At 50.6% G+C, this 19,878-nt stretch overlaps 1 protein-coding gene across 1 annotated transcript in view; it reads left to right on the top strand.

Annotated features, from left to right (window-relative positions):
* The window catches only part of RALGPS1 (Ral GEF with PH domain and SH3 binding motif 1), a 76,365-nt gene extending 67,344 nt beyond the window's left edge, over window positions 1-9,021 (top strand). Inside the window, 3 exon segments of the mRNA XM_078619140.1 lie at window positions 123-228; window positions 3,636-3,727; window positions 5,910-9,021. Of these exon segments, the coding sequence (XP_078475266.1) occupies window positions 123-228; window positions 3,636-3,727; window positions 5,910-5,939 (228 nt within the window). The 3' untranslated portion in view covers window positions 5,940-9,021.
* Window positions 9,022-19,878: the final 10,857 nt, after the last annotated feature.

Genomic DNA, 19,878 nt, shown 5'->3' with positions numbered 1-19,878 from the left:
CACAGGACTACACCAAATAAATGAACTTGAACTTGATCCCGGCCTTAAATAGAGCAGCAGCAGCAGCAGGGTGACATCATTAACTCATTAACTCATCGGGTGTCTTTGTGCCACCCGTGCAGTTTAAGTCGGTGCCGTGCAAGGTGGTCTCCGTGCTGGGCTGGATGTCGGTTTTGCCCGACCTTCCCGAGCACCCTGACGTCTTCCAACTCACCGACTCGGAGCGAGGTGAGCGGCAGCGGCCGCAGCAACGCTCGCATCGCATCCCCCCGGGACGGCCAGAGCCGGGGCTCGAACTGTGTGTGTCTGGCTCACAAGACAACGGACGCCCAGACCACGGGCACTCGAACCCGGGTTCTCGGCGTCGCTGGCTCGCAAGCAAGGCACCCATCCACAGGGGTCGAACCTAGGCTCGCAGTGATTCGTGGCTATTTTTAAATCCTTTATATTAAGTTCACTTGCTTGCTTGCTTGCGCGCTTACGACCGTGCAAATCTTTCGGTCGTTTTGTAACCCACTTCCCGTGATCCAATCGAGCTGACATTTTGCACACAGACTCGTTGTGCGTGACAATTTATTTTCGTGAAAATTTTTTCCAAAATTTTCCACTTTTTAGGAAAAAAAAAATTATATTTAATTTAAAATACCAATGTGATAAAAATGAAACTCTTACTCAAGAAAAACAGAAATGAATAATAAAATAAAACCGATGCCACGCATATAAAAGATTTATAGTGAAAAACTTTGTTTTTACGGGTTAATTTTTGAGCCGTCAAAGATGCCCAGGCCCCCAGGGTTTGAACCTTGGTTCTCAGGTGTGCCAGCCGAGTGTCTCCAACAAGGACCAAAACGCTCGGATGTGGAACATCGGCATCGCTGTCAATAGCTGTTACGGGCCTTCAAAGTGGCACCGAGTCCCAAGGCTTGAACCTAGCCCCGCCACCTTAGGGGGGTGTGTTCCCTAATGATCCCAACATGGCGATTATATGTGAGCTCCTTTTTTATTTTTTGTTGAGACACTTAAAGACTCGGGGGCACGAATGACCCCCCGGGACCTCGGGTGATGTTCTCATTCACTCTGACAAACGTCCATTGCACTATGAGACATCTCCTTTACCAGTGGCAAATATAGTAGTAGGTTTTTACCCTTTAAACTGGTACAAAACTGACAACACAAGCAGTCAAAATGCAAACAGAGTTGTTTCTTTTTGTTTGCATTTTGACTACTTGTGTTGTGGTTATTGCAAACATGATGCCTTGTATAAAGGTGTCAGTTTTATACCAGTTTAAAGGGTAACATCCATTGATGAACTCGGTGGGATGAGAGGCACTTAACCTGCGGTGGTCTGACCCCAGATGCTTTCTCGATGTTCTTGGCACGGCCATTGCGAGCTCTTTCCCTCGAGATAGCCAGCTCCCCCCCCCCATCTGCCCCCGGGGCTTTGACCCTACGACCTCGTCGCAGCCGTCGGGATGTGTTCTTTGGGTAGACGGTGGGACAAAACTCTGCACAGAAGGAACCGTGGAATGCCAGAGCAGAGGGCGGTTTTGACGATGCACGGCAAGCCAAGCCGCCCGCCACGGCCGCTGCGGTGGTCAGCACGCCCGGGAAATCGCGATCCGGAGGTCGCCGTTCGATTTTGTCTCCCGGCAACGGGGCACGATTACCCTTCCCCACCGCCCCCCCCCCCCACACACACATCCACCCACTTTTCATCCAACCTATCTACCCACCTACCATCCATCCACCCCTACCCACCCACCCATCCACCCACCCCTACCAACCCACCCATCCACCCACCCCTACTCACCCACCCATCCACCATAATCAACCACCCACCCCTACCGACCCCACCCTAACCATCTACCCACCCATTCCTACCCAACTCCACCCACCCACCTCTACCCACCCACCCACCCACCTCTACCCACCCACCCACCTATACCCACCCACACCTACCCATCCACCCTAACCCCTACCCACCCACACCTACCCACTCACCCTAACCCCTACCCACCCACACCTACCCACTCACCCTAACCCCTACCCACCCACACCTACCCATCCACCCTAACCCCTACCCACCCACACCTACCCACTCACCCTAACCCCTACCCACCCACACCTACCCACTCACCCTAACCCCTACCCACCCACACCTACCCATCCACCCTAACCCCTACCCACCCACACCTACCCACTCACCCTAACCCCTACCCACCCACACCTACCCACTCACCCTAACCCCTACCCACCCACACCTACCCACTCACCCTAACCCCTACCCACCCACACCTACCCATCCACCCTAACCCCTACCCATCGACCCCTACCCATCCACACACTCACCCCTAACCAACCCCACCCACCCCTACCCATCTACCCACCCACCTTACCCACCCACCCCTACCCATCCACCAACCCAACCCCACCCACCCCTACCCATCTACCCATCCACCCACTCACCCCTTACCAACTCCACCTACCCACCCACCCCTACCGACTCCTCCTACCCACTCCTACCCACCCACCCCTACCCATCCACCCCTACCCACCCACCCATCCACCCATTCACCATAATCAACCACCCACCCCTACCGACCCAACCCTAACCATCCACCCACCCCTACCCATCTACCCACCCATTCCTACCCACCCACCCACCCCTACCCACCCCCACCCACCCCCACCCACCCTTACCCATCCACCCCTACCCACCCCCACCCACCCCTACCCATCCACCCACCCACCCATCCACCTACTCACCTCTCACCCATACACCCACCCATCCCTATCCAACCCCACCCACCCCTACCCACTCCACCCACTCACCCATCCACCCACCCACCCCTAACCAACTCCCCCTACCCACCCACCCATCCACCCACCCACCCATCCACCCACTCACCCCTAACCAACTCCACCTAACCACCCACCCCTACCCACTCCTCCTACCCACCCCTACCCACCCACCCACCCATCCACCCACCCACCCCTAACCAACTCCACCTACCCACCCACCCACCCATCCACCCACTCACCCCTAACCAACTCCACCTAACCACCCACCCCTACCCACTCCTCCTACCCACCCCTACCCATCCACCCACTCACCCATCCACCCACTCACCCCTAACCAACTCCACCTAACCACCCACCCCTACCCACTCCACCCACTCACCCCTACCCATCCACCCACCCACCCATCCACCCACTCACCCCTAACCAACTCCACCTAACCACCCACCCCTACCCACTCCACCCACTCACCCCTACCCACCCACGCCCCCATGGGTGTGCATCGCGGTGAAGTCGATGGACAGGGTCACCGCGTGCGGCGAGGTGAAACGTGTGGGTAGTGCCTCCCGTTGTTCAAGAGGGAGGTGTGCTGGCCAGCGTGGGAGAGAAGGCCGGCTTGCCCCGGGGAGAGGTGCTCTCTCATTCCCTCTAGTTAGAGGTGCCACCGTGCCCCCCTCCACCTCACCGCCGTGCCCCCCATGGCCCCCTCCCCATGCCCCCCCTCACCGCTCTGTCTCTTGCCCCTGTGGCGTCGTCGTCGTCATCGTCGTCGTCATCGTTGTCGTCATCGTCGTCGTCATCGTCGTCGTCATCGTCGTCGCTGTCATCCCCTGCAGGCAACTCGTACAAGTTCCAGGCGGGGACGAGGCTCAACGCTCACCTCTGGCACAGGCACCTGGACAGCTCCTGCAAGAGCAACCGTCCACAGGTGAACTCCAGCACCCGGTGCAACACCCGGTCCACCGCGCAGTCCACCGCTCATTTCACCGCTCGGTACACCGCTCGTTTCACCGCCCGGTCCACCGCTCGTTTCACCGCCCGGTCCACCGCTCGTTTCACCGCCCGGTCCACCGCTCGTTTCACCGCCCGGTCCACCGCTCGTTTCACCGCCCGGTCCACCGCTCGTTTCACCGCCCAGTCCACCGCTCGTTTCACCGCCCGGTCCACCACTCATTTCACCGCCCGGTCCACCGCTCATTTCACCGCTCGGTCCACCACTCATTTCACCGCTCGGTCCACCGCTCGTTTCACCGCTCGGTCCACCGCTCATTTCACCGCCCGGTCCACCACTCATTTCACCGCTCGGTCCACCGCTCATTTCACCGCCCGGTCCACCGCTCATTTCACCGCCCGGTCCACCACTCATTTCACCGCCCGGTCCACCGCTCATTTCACCGCCCGGTCCACCACTCATTTCACCGCCCGGTCCACCACTCATTTCACCGCCCGGTCCACCACTCGTTTCACCGCCCGGTCCACCACTCATTTCACCGCCCGCTCCACCGCTCATTTCACCGCCCGGTCCACCGCCCAGTCCACCGCTCGGTCCACCACTCAGTCCACTGCTCTGTTCACCGCCCAGTCCACCGCGCTGCTGCAGTGGCGGCCGTCCTGGTTAATCCGGCGGCGGGGGGAGCGTTGACGGTAAACGCCGGGCGTAGAAAGGCCGCAGCGTGCGCCGGCGTCACGGTCACCGATTTGCCGAAGATGCGACGGGTCGCACCGCAACCTACTGAGTTGGGAAAAGCCTCGCGGCAACGTCGCCCGCCCCCCCCCCACCCCCCTCCTCTACGCGCAGTCGAATAAACCTACCGCAGGCCGGTGCCGCGTTCGTATTGAGCTGCGCAGTGGTGGGGGTGGGGGGGGTAACCCCTGGGCTGGAGACGCGGTGAGATGCGGTGAGACGCGGTGAGATGCGGTGAGATGCGGTGAGATGCGGTGCTCTGAGATGCGCGAGACCACGTGGGCCGTCGCGTCCGCTGCGTGCAAATCTTTGCCTTGTCCCGATTGTCGCCGCTCGTTGCGTTCACCCAGCCGATCGGAGGAACGTGAAAATCGTCGAGGCCTCTCGGCATGCCGCCTGTTCGGGCGGCGGCGGGTGGGGCGTGGCTCGTGGTGGGGGGGGGGGGTTCCCACCTTCGGGGGAGGCAGGGTCTATGGGAAGTGTTGAGTGTGTGGGCAGTGTTGAGTCTATGGGCAGTGTTGAGTCTATGGGCAGTGTTGAGTCTATGGGCAGTGTTGAGTCTATGGGCAGTGTTGAGTCTATGGGCAGTGTTGAGTCTATGGGCAGTGTTGAGTCTATGGGCAGTGTTGAGTCTATGGGGAGTGTTGAGTCTATGAGCAGTGTTGAGTCTATGGGCAGTGTTGAGTCTATGGACAGTGTTGAGTCTATGGGCAGTGTTGAGTCTATGAGCAGTGTTGAGTCTATGGGCAGTGTTGAGTCTGTGGGCAGTGTTGAGTCTATGAGCAGTGTTGAGTCTATGAGCAGTGTTGAGTCTATGGGTAGTGTTGAGTCTGTGGGCAGTGTTGAGTCTATGAGCAGTGTTGAGTCTATGAGCAGTGTTGAGTCTATGGGTAGTGTTGAGTCTATGGGCAGTGTTGAGTCTATGAGCAGTGTTGAGTCTATGGGCAGTGTTGAGTCTATGGGCAGTGTTGAGTCTATGGGCAGTGTTGAGTCTGTGGGCAGTGTTGAGTCTATGGGCAGTGTTGAGTCTATGGGTAGTGTTGAGTCTTTGGGCAGTGTTGAGTCTATGAGCAGTGTTGAGTCTATGGGCAGTGTTGAGTCTATGGACAGTGTTGAGTCTATGGGTAGTGTTAAGTCTATGGGTAGTGTTGAGTCTATGGGTAGTGTTGAGTCTATGGGTAGTGTTGAGTCTATGGGTAGTGTTGAGTCTATGGGTAGTGTTGAGTCTATGGGTAGTGTTGAGTCTATGGGCAGTGTGTACAGTATTGCACACGTTCATTGGTGTGGACTCGCGTACGTATGCCGTGTTCATACGTTTCATCATTCACCTGTGCCGGGTGGCGGTTAGGCAACTCGCGTCACCCGACCGCTGGTTCCCGGCTGAGTGACGGAGTGGTTTTTTTTTCTGCGTTCCGACGCTTTGCAGGTGCCGGCAAACCTCATGTCGTTTGAGTGAAGCCGACTGCAAAGATCCGGTTGGGGGAACGGCAGCGCGATGGAGAATGCCATTTACCTGGGGATAGCACGTGGTCAACAACACATGGATAACACGTGGGCAACAACACATGGATAACACGTGGGCAACAACACATGGATAACACGTGGGCAACAACACATGGATAGCACGTGGTCAACAACACATGGATAACACGTGGGCAACAACACATGGATAACACGTGGGCAACAACACATGGATAACACGTGGGCAACAACACATGGATAACACGTGGGCAACAACACATGGATAACACGTGGGCAACAACACATGGATAACACGTGGGCAACAACACATGGATAACACGTGGGCAACAACACATGGATAGCACGTGGTCAACAACACATGGATAGCACGTGGTCAACAACACATGGATAGCACGTGGTCAACAACACATGGATAGCACGTGGTCAACAACACATGGATAGCACGTGGGCAACAACACATGGATAGCACGTGGTCAACAACACATGGATAACACGTGGGCAACAACACATGGATAGCACGTGGTCAACAACACATGGGTAACACGTGGTCAACAACACATGGATAGCACGTGGTCAACAACACATGGATAGCACGTGGTCAACAACACATGGGTAACACGTGGTCAACAACACATGGATAACACGTGGGCAACAACACATGGATAACACGTGGGCAACAACACATGGATAACACGTGGTCAACAACACATGGGTAGCACGTGGTCAACAACACATGGGTAACACGTGGTCAACAACACATGGATAGCACGTGGTCAACAACACATGGGTAACACGTGGTCAACAACACATGGATAGCACGTGGTCAACAACATGGATAACACGTGGTCAACAACACATGGGTAACACGTGGTCAACAACACATGGAAGACACGTGGAAGACGACACATGGAAGACAGCAACACATGGTACACAACACATGGTACACAACACATGGAAAACATGATTAACACGTGGAAGACAACACGTAGAAGACAACACGTGGATGATAACGCATGGAAGCATGAAACCCAAGCCCCCGAGACGTCCTGGTCAATGGGGGGGGGGGAGACCTAGAAAAAAAACACCGACAAAAGATTTCAACTGCAAACGTGCAACTCGGCGCGTGGCGACGACCCACCGTGTCCTTCCGGAATCCAGCGGGGCGACGTTTTGCGTGCGAAGCCGTCGGGGGGGGGGGTGGGGGGGCGGTCCGGGCGACGGACCGGCACTCCGTCTCTCCCGTCGTCGGAAGGTCGGGGAAAAGCCTCGCGGATCCCTCTCCGGACACTGTCGAGTCAAATCGGCTGGGTCACGCGGAGCGACGGGGCGTGGCGTGGCGGGGGTAAACCCGCACCTCTTCGGAGATCGTCTGGGAACTGCGCGGAAGAGGTGGGGGAAGAGAATCAGAATCGCGTTATTTGTCCTGGGAGAAATCTTGTGAGCTGTGAAGATTTTTTTTGTTTATTTTTTTTCTCTCTCTCGCAGATGTCCAGTAGTAGGCCACGCACACGCGCGACGGGCTCTCCCAGAGCGAACCTTCGGCCAGCGTCGGAGCCGGCAATTGCAGGGCCGCGCCTTTACCTCCCATGCAAATTGTCGTAAAATCTTAAGAAGTTGTTACCGTGTTCTCCGGATCGTGAGATGCTGCACGTTTCCCTCCCCCCACCACCCCACGCCCCACCACCACCACCACCCGATATTTTAAAGTAAAAGTTTGAGCGTGCGACTTAACAACTCGGCAATTGCTTGCGCGCAAGAGCGTGAAGTGGGGGGGGGGGGGGGGTGGGGGAGCGGTGGTGCAGCGGTTAGCGCGCTGCGCTCCGAATCCCGGCAGGCCCGAGTTCCAATTCCCGCTTGCGGCCAATGCCCAACACCGGTTTACGATCATCTAAGCCGGTTCTGGGCCTCCCCTAGATTGATTCGGCCTCAAACGAGTCGACCCCCCCCGCCCGCCCACCCCGGCGTGTCAACACGGTGCCGTTGTCGCATCGCGAGCGAGTCTCTCTTCTCCGTTGCGAAGCGTTTCTTGCGAGATAGCTGGCTCGGGAGACGCGGCGCCCCACTTCCCTGTCGATTGTTGTTGTTGTCGTTATCATCATTTTGTTAGTTTTTTCGGTAAAGTCACGTAGGTAAAAAATGAAATTAAAATTAATAAAAATAAAATAATAAAACATCACAACGTTTCGGAGGCAACACAAGTCTCCGTCATCAGGTGGGACCGTCACAGCCAGATTTGCTGACCATCTGCCATCATCCTTTATATCACTTGATGCAGCAAATCTGGCTGTGACGGTCCCACCTGATGACGGAGACTTGTGTTGCCTCCGAAACGTCGTGATTTTTTATTATTTTATTCTTATTAATTTTAATTTCATTTTTTTTTACCCACGTGACTTTACCGAAAAAACCAAGAGTATGAATCCTTGCAGTCACGAAAGCTTCAAATCTAGAATCATTATCATTTCTCGTCTGACCCAACGACCGCCCCCTCGCTCGCCCCCTCGCTCGCCCTGTCGCTCGCCCCCTCGCTCGCCCCCCCGCTCGCCCCCTCGCTCGCACGTGCGGTGAGGTTCAAGTGTGGGTGGCGGTCAACCCACCGACCCCGTTTCCCCCCTCCCGCTCCACACCGCCTGCCACCGTCTTCCGGGAGGCGTCTGGCGCAGCGTGGAAGAATTGACGAGGAGGAGGAGGCCCTCCAGAGCGGCGTTGTCACGGGAGAGGCCCTTTGTGCCTCTCGCGGCCGGTCGGGGAGCGGCGATTGCAGCTGCTACTCGTGACCCCCCCCCCCTTACCCCCTTAACTTTCCTTGTTTCTTTTTTTACCTTTTGCCGATTTTCGTTCCGCTTTATTTAGCCCATGTTGGGTTTATGTTTTCGAAATTGTTTGATCCGTCAGTGTTAACCTTGAGGCCTGTTTGTTGTTATCGTTGAATTCGTCGACTTAGCCCGTTTTGCGTTTGGTAACCCGTTCTGTTTTTCGCGTTAACTTTTATTCATCGCTCTGTTCTCCGCGTTGTAATTTTTTTTTCTTCTAAATTAGCGTTCGTTAAAGTTTAATTTATTTCTTCGATTTGTTTATTGGGATGAAACCACTTTCCCTCACGGGGAAACTAGCGACGTTTTTTGCTGCCTAACCTATGGGGGAAAAAAAACGCATGGACCTATACACACACGTACACACACAAATACACACACAAAGTTCCCCTGTATAGCCTTAACAGGCTGTAGGGGCAAGTGCTGTTAGCGAGCACCTACGAAGGCCGGAACGGTACATGAGGGGGTGGGTGGCCAGCACCACGCCCGACCGCCTTTGTCTCCCCAGTGGCGATGTTTACACACCGCACCAGGTACTCATTTGAGGCCGAGTCGACCTAGAGGAGGCCCAGGACCGGTTCAGATGATCGTCACCAGTGTTGGCCGTGAGCGGGAATCGAACCCGGGTCACCTCACACACGTACACACATATACACACACACGTACACACACACGTACACACATAATACACAGCACATACATACACACAAACACGTACACATACACACGTACACACACATACACACATACATACACACACACGTACACACATAATACACAGCACATACATACACACAAACACGTACACATACACACGTACACACGTACACACATACACACGTACACACGTACACACATACACACGTACACACGTACACACATACACACGTACACACACGTACACACACATACACACACACGTACACACAATACACAGCACATACACACAAACACACGTACACGTACACATATACACACATATACACACGTACACACACGTATACACACATAATACACAGCACATACATACACACGTACACATCTACACACGTACACAGACATACACAAACGCATAAGCACGCAAGCACACACACAAACACTAATACGTACATACTCGTACACATAAGCGGGCAAACACAGAAGCACACAACGCTCACAATCACGTGTGTGCAGGGTGATCAGAAACGTCTGTGGGCTGTCTTGGAGCAGTGAATCCGCGCGTTCTTAGGATGAGTTCCCATTAAAAGTCCCACCGTTGTTCAGACATTTGATCAAATGTGATGGAAGTAGATGAACGCTCGTTATTTTTCTGGCACGTGCTTGAGCTCGCCTTGCCCTGCACACGACTCGCAGAGAGAGACTCACAGCCCTGGCTACCAGCGACTGAGTCAGAGACTGAGTCAGAGACTCACAGAGACTCACAGAGAGAGACTCACAGAGACTCACAGAGAGACTCAGAGACTCACAGAGAGACTCACAGAGACTCACAGAGAGAGACTCACAGAGAGAGACTCAGCTGAGTAGTGTTGAGTCTATGGGCAGTGGTGAGTCTATGGGCAGTGTTGAGTCTATGGGCAGTGTTGAGTCTATGGGTAGTGTTGAGTCTATGGGCAGTGTTGAGTCTATGGGCAGTGTTGAGTCTATGGGCAGTGTTGAGTCTATGGGCAGTGTTGAGTCTATGGGTAGTGTTGAGTCTATGGGCAGTGTTGAGTCTATGGGCAGTATGTGTGCATGTTGAACTTATTTTGCACCGTACGCAGCCAACCGGCCTAATCAGAGGTACCGGACTGATGATGGCGATGATGGGCCAATGATGCCGTGCAGGGTAATGAACAAAGGTTCATCAGGAACGTCCACTGCTCTGTCAGCTCACAGACATTTACATCAGCCCTCGCACACAAAGACACGCACGCACGCACACGCCTGTGTGTACTGTATTGCACACGTGCATTGGTGTGGACTAGCGTACGTGTGCCGTGTTCATACGTTTCACCATTCACCTGTGCATGTGGGTGTGCGCGTGCGCGCGTGTACGTGTGTGTGTGCGCGTGCACGCGTGTGTGTGCGCGCGCACGCGTGTGTGTGCGCGTGCACGCGTGTACGTGTGTGCGCGTGCACGCGTGTACGTGTGTGCGCGTGCACGCGTGTACGTGTGTGCGCGTGCACGCGTGTACGTGTGCGCGCGCGTGCGTGTAAATGTATGCCGAGATATATTCGAGTTGAAACCATTTGATGATTTAGTTTTGCAGTTTGAAGCCGGCTGGACTAATTGGGTGATAAAACAAGACGTGTAAATGTGTCCCCGTATTTCCACGCGAATACAACATGCTAATTCAATCCATGGGCATAGTTGCCTTCCACACTTACGTACACCATCGGTACAGAACCCTCGGATCTTCCCATACAGAAAACCCTCGTCTCATCCTAGACAGTAAACCCTTGCCCGATGCAGAATCAGAATCTCTATTTATCCTGGAGAAATCCGATGAGCTATGAAGCGCTATTTCACAGACGGTCCAGTAGGGGACACGGGGTCAGAAAGTTCGTTACAGAACCCTAATCTTCGACACAGCTCATTCAGGGTGCCTTGGCCCGACTCGTTATTTGCCGGAGAAATCCTGCTAAATTTCGATGTAAAGCTTTCGTGACTTCTTGGTTCTTTCGGTAAAGTCACGTGGAATGGAAACACTAAAATAATAAAAGTAAAACGTAATATGTTTTATTTTAAAATAATAAAAATAAAACATAATATGATGTTTTATTTTTATTATTTTATTGTTTCCATTCTACAAATAAAACGTAATATTATGTTTTATTTTAAAATAATAAAACATAATCTTTTTATTTTTTTATTTTATTGTTTCCATTCTACGTGACTTTACCGAAAGAACCAAGAAGATAAATGCTGCTAAATTATAAAAAAAAATTCTGAGTAAATCTGCGAGCCTTTGACGGCACCACCCCCACCCACCCACCAAACTTCATTCTCTGCCGTGATAATGTTGACATGCGGACCGCTCGTTGGGTTCAGGGATGCGTGACGAGACGTCGGAGAGAGAAGCTTGTGTCCACATTCTTGAGAGAGAGAGCGAGCGAGCGTGTCACAGCCGATTCCTCGTGGGATCTAAAGGTCGCTTTCCTCGTCGCCCCAAATGTGTCTGCCTGAAACCCCGGCACCAAAGCAACACAATCGGGGCTCGCCTTGGCCGGATCCATTATTTTTCCGTGGAAATCCTCCAAATAAAAAATAAAAAGCGTAAGGGTAAATCTGCCAGTCTTTGACGACCTCCCTCCACTCCCAGCCGTGATGATGTCGACGTACAAACGGGGAGCTCGTGACGAGACGTCTGGAGTTGAGGAGGTTGTGTGTCCACAGCCTTGAGAGAGAGAGCGAGCGAGCACGTTACAACCGATTCCTCGTGGGATCTAAAGGTAGCTTTCCTCATCCACCCAAGTTTGTCTCCCTGAAGGCCCCCCGTGCCCCCGACACCCAAGCAACACGATCGGGGCTCGCCTTGGCCAGACCGCGGCTCAAAGTCAGATCAGCGGCGGGGGCGGCGAGGAGCGGGAAACTCGACCACGCCGCTCTTCCGATGCGTCTGTGCCGCCGTGGAAGAGTAGGCCGAAAAAGAAAACAAAAAAGCACCCTCTGTAGATATTCTTAGGTTTTTTTCGGTAAAGTCACGTAGGTAAAAAAAATTGCAATAAAAATTAATAAAAGTAAAATAAAAATAAAATAAAAATCACGACGTTTCGGAGGCAACACGGAAGCTTGTGTTGCCTCCGAAACGTCGTGATTTTTATTTTATTATTATTTACTTTTATTAATTTTAATTTTTTTACCTACGTGACTTTACCGAAAAAACCTAAGAATATGAATCCTTGCAGTCACGAAAGCTTCAAATCTAGAACCCTCAGTAGAGATGGCGTCTAACTCGTGGAGCGATTCAAGCCTCTGGTGGATGGGGAAGCCCTTCCATCAGCGGTGGCGTGAGAAGGCCGTTGCAGGGCTGCGCTTTTGGCCCGCGGCTTCACAAAATCTCTTCGAAACCTCGGTGTTTGTATTTTTCTGCAAACTGATTGAAGGCTTCCTCTGTAGCGGGCGAGGTATGAGTGCAGGAGGACCCGTTTACAGCCCATACCTGTCAACCCGCCATCAGCGCCCGACCTTATCACAGAACAAATTCAGACCGTATTGGTCACCCCGTGGCCCTGGTAAATCTCAATGTTCATCCCACAAAGGTCCCCATCGCAAGGGAGAAACACAAACAAATGGACAAAAACATTTGCCCGTATTGCAACGGCCGTACGCCCGGTATGGACCTGAAATCTCAATTTCCCTGCGACAAAAATAAGCCGTGATGGGTTGACGGCTATGAGAGCCACCGCTTTCGTGTCGGCCCCAGCCTGAGGTGGTACGAACTGCCCCCTCCCTCCTAGGTTGGCTCAGCCCGAAATGAGAATGTCAAGACGTCGATGAATGTGTTGGTTCTTAAGCTCGCGAGCGCGTCGCGTCAAATCGCGTGTTTGGTGAATCGACGGAAAAAAGTCGCTCGATTTCCCCCTGCGTCATTTCTCCGGGTTATCGTGACCTCGCCCCCAACTTGCAGCCACTAGAGGCCGATATAAACCCTCACAGTGTTATATACAACAACAACAACAATATATAGACTCGATTATTGGATTCGATATAATCGCGAAAATTTAATCGCCCTCCCCCGGGTGGGGTGGAGTTGGTGTGGTCCTCCTGGGTGGACTCGGACTGAAATTAATCTCATTGAGATCTGCGAGCAGAGGGGGTCGGGTTTCTGTCGACAGAGCTAACCGCGGGGTTGCCACCTTTGCCAACAACCTCCGTACATCTCAAGTCAGCACTGGGGTCTTTCGTTAGAACTGTGTGCAGTTGACCAACCCAAACTCAGGCGAACACATTCCTAGACTGTCCCGGTAAAACCTGGACGGGTGGCAACCCCTCCCCCCCCCCGTTATTAAACCTGGCGCTGGAGAGATATTTAAGTTGCGATTGTGGTTATTCATCTTCTTGGTTCTTTCGGTAAAGTCACGTAGAATGGAAGTAATAAAATAATAAAAAATAAAACATAATAAAATAATTCTCACGACGTTTCGCCACAACGCAAGCAGCCGTATTTAGGTGAAGAAACAGGTCTGTCGAGAAGACAGCGTCTTTTATTATGTTTTATTTTTTATTATTTTATTACTTCCCTTCTACGTGACTTTACCGAAAGAACCAAGAAGATGATTCCCTGCAGTCACGAAAGCTTTACATCTAAATTGTGGTTATTGTTGTTGGGTTTCGTCACACGTTGACATCTAAAGCAAGTTTTACGGTCGTGAGGTTTTTAGATTCGGAACTCCGCTTATCCGCGGCGATCTGGTGGGTGGGTGGAGCCCAAATATGGGTCGCTGCGTTGACAAGGAGATGTTGACTACCTCGCCAGGTGTGCAGGATGTTGTGGGTTCGAACCCAACTCTGATGATGCCTGTTGCGTATTTGGAGTTTGCGTGTCTCTCTCTCTCATCATCATCATCACGGCGGCTAGGAGATGTTAACTCCCTCGCCTGGTGTACAGGAGGTCGTGGGTTCCATCCCGACTCTGACGCCTGCTGCTGCATATTTGGAGTTTGCGTGTCTCTCACTATCATCATCACGGTGGCTAGGAGATGTTAACTCCCTCGCTTGGTGTGCAGGATGTTGTGGGTTCGAACCCAACTCTGATGATGCCTGTTGCGTATTTGGAGTTTGCGTGTCTCTCTCTCTCCGCGTGGTCGTGTGGATTTTTTCTCCGGGTCCTCCGGTTTTTTCCCCCTCCTTCCACATTTAGAATCAACATAACCACGCGTTTCGATTAATTGGCCTTACCTGGCAAAATAAAAAAAAATACATTTCAAGGGTCCTATTTATCCGTAGGTTTGTCTGCCACGATTTTACTCCGCTGATCCGCGCATGACAAAAAAAAATTAATGAAAACAAAAATCGGACGCGGCGTTTGACGACGTGGATCGTTAACATCGCGGGGTCGTGGGTGACGGCGGCGTTTGCAGCTTCCGGAATCTCCAGGCTGCTGGAGGAATCCGCTGAGCTTCAAAGCTTCTTTTTCGCTTGCGTGGGAAGCCTTCATCCAGCAGTGGATTGATCGTGGCTGGTGATGGGGGGGGCTACAGCAGTGGGTGATCGAGAGCGACTGTGGACCCCATCGACTCCGATGCGGATAATAGGGGGGGGGGTCATCTTCTTGGTTCTCTCGGTAAAGTCACGTAGAAGGGAAATAATAAAATAATAAAAATAAAACATAATAAAATACAATTCTCACGACGTTTCGGCCACAACGCAAGCAGCCGTCCTCAGGTGAAGAACAGGTCTGTCGGAAAGACAGGTAAAGAGCAGGTCTGTCAGACGCTGTCTTTCCGACAGACCTGGTCTTCACCTGAGGACGGCTGCTTGCGTTGTGGCCGAAACGTCGTGAGAATTGTATTTTATTATGTTTTATTTTATTATTTCCCTTCTACGTGACTTTACCGAAAGAACCAAGAAGATGAATCCCTGCAGTCACGAAAGCTTTAAATCGAAATAGGGGGGGGTTGAATGACAGTTAAGCTACTAACGAAACAAAATGCTGCAGCGTTTAAAATGTTCCTTCATTTCCATCGCGAATGCGCACTGCTTGGCTTGAAAAGTTTTTTTGTTTAAAAAAAATAATAAAATGTATAAAAAATAATGTGCTTGTAATGTTTTCATTGTGTTTTTGTGTGTGTACCAAGAACGTATTTTTATAATATATATTGGGTGGGTTATGGTTGTACTTTATTAAGCCCTAATCTCTGCCATTACATACAATGAAACAAGAAAAGGTCAACAATTAAAAAACAGAGCAATGTAATACAATACACTATTAGACATTATTGTAAAAAATAAATTAAAGGTCCATCCCATGTGTTAGTGATTTTTTAAATATCTTAGGCAGGAAATGAGTTTTCAAATTGAGATTTGGTCCACCCCCAATGTTGACTCCATGGCTACGGTCTTGGTGTGTACACGTTGTATATTAATCCATTGGGAGTGTTTGATAAATATAAAAAATAACACATTTCTGTCACTTTCGCCCCTGTTTGGTTCGATCGATCCCGACCCTAACGCCTGCTGTATATTTGGTAATTGCGTTCAGTTAAAACACATTCCTGCGGAGGAAGCTGGTAGGAACGTTGGGTTGCTTGGTCAATGGCCTGCAGGGTCAACGGCGGCGTGGTGTATTCCGCAAATATGCCCGACTGTGAGGGCGGGCACAAGCCGGCGTGAGTAGGTTAAACGTTGAGTTTTATAAGGGCACCACGGGGTGACCAGCCCCTCCCCTCCCCACCCAGCCCCTCCCTCCCCACCCAGCCCCTCCCCACCCAGCCCCTCCCCACCCTCCCCGCCCCTCCCTGCACGACGGACACAATAATCCCCTGTGGGCTGGTGTAACCAGGAGGTTCCTACCAGTATAATACACATTAAAACTAATTACTAATCTACAGCTCATTACTAATCGTAACAATTAACTGATTACTAATCTATTATATAATTACAATACCCCCCCCCCCCTCTGCCTCAAATCACTGCACTGAACGAGTTAAATGATGGCATCACCCTGCTGCTGCTGCTCTATTTAAGGCCGGGATCAAGTTCAAGTTTCATTTATTAGGTGTAGCCCTGTGAGCCATTCGGCTCTTGAATCGGGTGCAACCGCAACAAACAAAAACATGAACAAGAAAACATCTTAAAGTGAATATGTGACTAAGTGCGAACAGAAAATCCAAGAAAGCACCGTGTACACCAACGCTGTGTGCAAAAATCCCAGTGGGATGCAAGTCAAACAACAACAACAACAACCACAATACAACTTAGATTAAGGCCATCAGTCTAACTCCGTACTACAACAAGCAAACATGGCTAAACGAATTGCCCGATGATGCTGGATGCGATTACCAGCGAAACGTCGTACTACTCAAATTTGTTTGTAAATGTTGTGGATTCACTCTTCAACACACCGGGGGGCTAAAGCAGTGAACTATTTTGTCTTTTGTCAACGTGACACTTGTTTTTGCTGATTGGCCGTGTCGGGTGGTGGAGAGTTACGACACATTTATAAATAACGGGATCTAACCCAAAAACAGTTTATTATGAATAATATTTGGAGTTTGCGTCTTTCTCTCTCCCCGCGGTCGCGTGGATTTTTCTCCGGGGTCTGCTCCGAGGTTTTCCCCTCCACATTTTGAAAGGTGCGTTTAGAGTAATTGTCTGCTATTCATTTGCACGTGATGATAAGCCACTTCGCTGGGCTATCATTTGTGGCCATGTCGCTTCTGAACGAGAGCTGCATAGCTCAGTGGGCCTTAGCTGGTAAAATTTTTTTAAAATTAACCCGTAAAAACAAAGTTTTTCACTATAAATCCTTTATATGCGTGGCGGCTAGAGTCCTCTCGTCCTCTGGCTTGAGATGGCTGCCACCTATGGGTCAGATGATTGCCTGCCACCATTAAGCAATTGGTAATTAAATATAATTTATTTTTTCCTAAACAGTGTAAAATTTTGGAAAAAAATTTTCACGAAAATAAATTGCCACGCACAACGAGTCTGTGTGCAAAATGTCAGCGCGATTGGATCACGGGAAGTGGGTTAAAAAACGACCGAAAGATTTGCACGGTCCTAAGCAAGCAAGCAAGTGAACTTAATATAAAGGATTTAATAAGTATAACCCGTAAAAACAAAGTTTTTCACTATAAATCCTTAATATGCGTGGCAGCGAACTTAATCTAAAGGATTAAAAAATATATTCGCCTGTGGAGGACGCGGGGATCGACCCCGCGACCTTTGGCATGGGAAGCGAGGGCGCTACCAACTGCGCTACTCCGCCACGGCTTGTGGAGGGGTTACGCTCTGGGCTCTTACACTGTGACGTTCAGCCAAAGCCATGAATGAGTTCTATTTGAATATATGTAAAATATATTTTTTTGTCTAAAAAGTGTTAAATTTTGGGAATTTTTTTTCACGAACATTTATTGTCTCGCACAACGAGTCTGTGTGGAAAATGTCAGCTCGATTGGATCACGGGAAGTGGGTTAAAAAACGACCGAAAGATTTGCACGGTCGTAAGCAAGCACGCAAGCAAGCAAGCAAGCGAACTTAATATAAAGGATTTTAAAAAAAGTTTATAGAAGAACATCCTTCATTGTTGGGAAGAAATGCAATGAAAATAGGCCATGTCTCTCTCTCTATGTATCTCTGTGATATCTGTATCTGCTTATATGTCTGTCTATATGTCTCTGGTTCTGTGTTTTGTCTCTCTCTCAAATTTAGCATTCTCAGGAAGAACGTAATCAACCAGGTAGGGTGTTGACTGTTATGTTATCCGACTCTCTGTTGTATTACATTACATTTCTAAGTATACTAGATTTGTGTTTCTATTTCATTTATACCTGATGATGAATGCTTGTGTTGCAATCGAAACGTCGTATGCTAGTATTTAATGTATTACTTTCTCTTTATACGTGACTTTACCGAAATAACCAAACGAGTAATTCCTGCAGTCACGAAAGCTCCAAATTAAGTATGAAAATAGGCCAATCAGTTTCAAAGACAGTGCCAAATATGAGTTTCTGAGCCATGTTTTGTGTTTGCATGTTCACCACAATCACTGTCTTTTTGGTTCTTTCGGTAAAGTCACGTAGAATGGAAGTAATAAAATAATAAAAATAAAACAATAAAATAATTCTCACGACGTTTCGGCCACAACGCAAGCAGCCGTCCTCAGGTGAAGACCAGGTCTAGAGAGACAGACCTGGTCTAGAGAGACAGACCTGGTCTTCACCTGAGGACGGCTGCTTGCGTTGTGGCCGAAACGTCGTGAGAATTATTTTATTATGTTTTATTTTTTATTATTTTATTACTTCCCTTCTACGTGACTTTATCGAAAGAACCAAGAAGATGAATTCCTGCAGTCACGAAAGCTTTAAATCGAAACACAATCACTGTGTTGTAGTTAATGCTGTAACTTGATTCCTTGAAAAATAAATCTATTTGGTGTTTGAACATTGCCAGAAAGGGGGGGGGGAGTCAACGACTATTCTTGTTTTTCATGAGAAATAAGTTTAAAAAACACATTTTGGAGCAGGATGGGAAACATTGGTGGTTCCTTTGGCAACGTTCCTTGTACGTCCGCAGGCGACGTTGAGCGGTGAAGTCATGCTCCCCCCCCCCACACGTGGTTTGTGTATCGTGCTGTTTGTGGCGAACACAAAGGGAAGCAGATTGAAGGCTTCTCTCTCTCTCTCGTGACCACGGGATGATGCTGCTGCTGCTGTTGTTTATGAAGGCTGTAAAGTTGTAAAAAACACGAAATTATTGACACGGCGGCAAGGGAGAGGAGGTGTCACGTGCCGGTCACGATGTCGCAGAGCTCGAGACACGAGATTAGTTCGTGGTGTATTAAACATTTTTTAAAAGTTTCCATTTGATCCTAACAGCTTATTTTTGTGATGTGTTTGTGTGAGTGGGGGAGCGGTGGTGTAGCGGTTAGCGCGCTGCGCTATGAACACGGCCAACACCAGTGACGATTATCTGAACCGGTCCCGGGCCTCCCCTAGGTCGACTCAGCCTCAAATGAGTACCTGGTGCGATGTGTAAACATCGCCGCTATGGAGACAAATGCGGCCGGGCGTGGTGCTGGCCACCCACCCCCTCGTGTGCTGTGCCGGCCTTCATAGGTGCTACTCGCTAACAGCACTTGCCCCTACAGTCTGTTAAGGCTATACGGGGGATCTTTGTCTTTTGTGTTGCTCATTCACGAAACACGTGGCAAGGAGCTATTTTAACACCGTTCGGACTTAAGGAGAAATCTTCATCGAAAAGCCCTCGCCATTCGCGAGTTATGGATTCTCGAGTCTTTCATATTCGCGGGGTTTCAGATGCGCTTCTACGGCCGTCTGGAATGCTCATCAAGATATTAGGAAGCCACTGGAATTGTAATGTAACCACACTCAACACTTCCCATAGACTCAACACTGCCCATAGACAACACTACCCATCCACACACCACCCACACA

The sequence above is a fragment of the Lampetra planeri genome, chromosome 61, assembly GCF_965212315.1.
Source record: "Lampetra planeri chromosome 61, kcLamPlan1.2.h2, whole genome shotgun sequence".
Lineage (NCBI taxonomy): Eukaryota > Metazoa > Chordata > Hyperoartia > Petromyzontiformes > Petromyzontidae > Lampetra > Lampetra planeri.
This window is presented reverse-complemented; position numbering and strand designations above follow the sequence as displayed.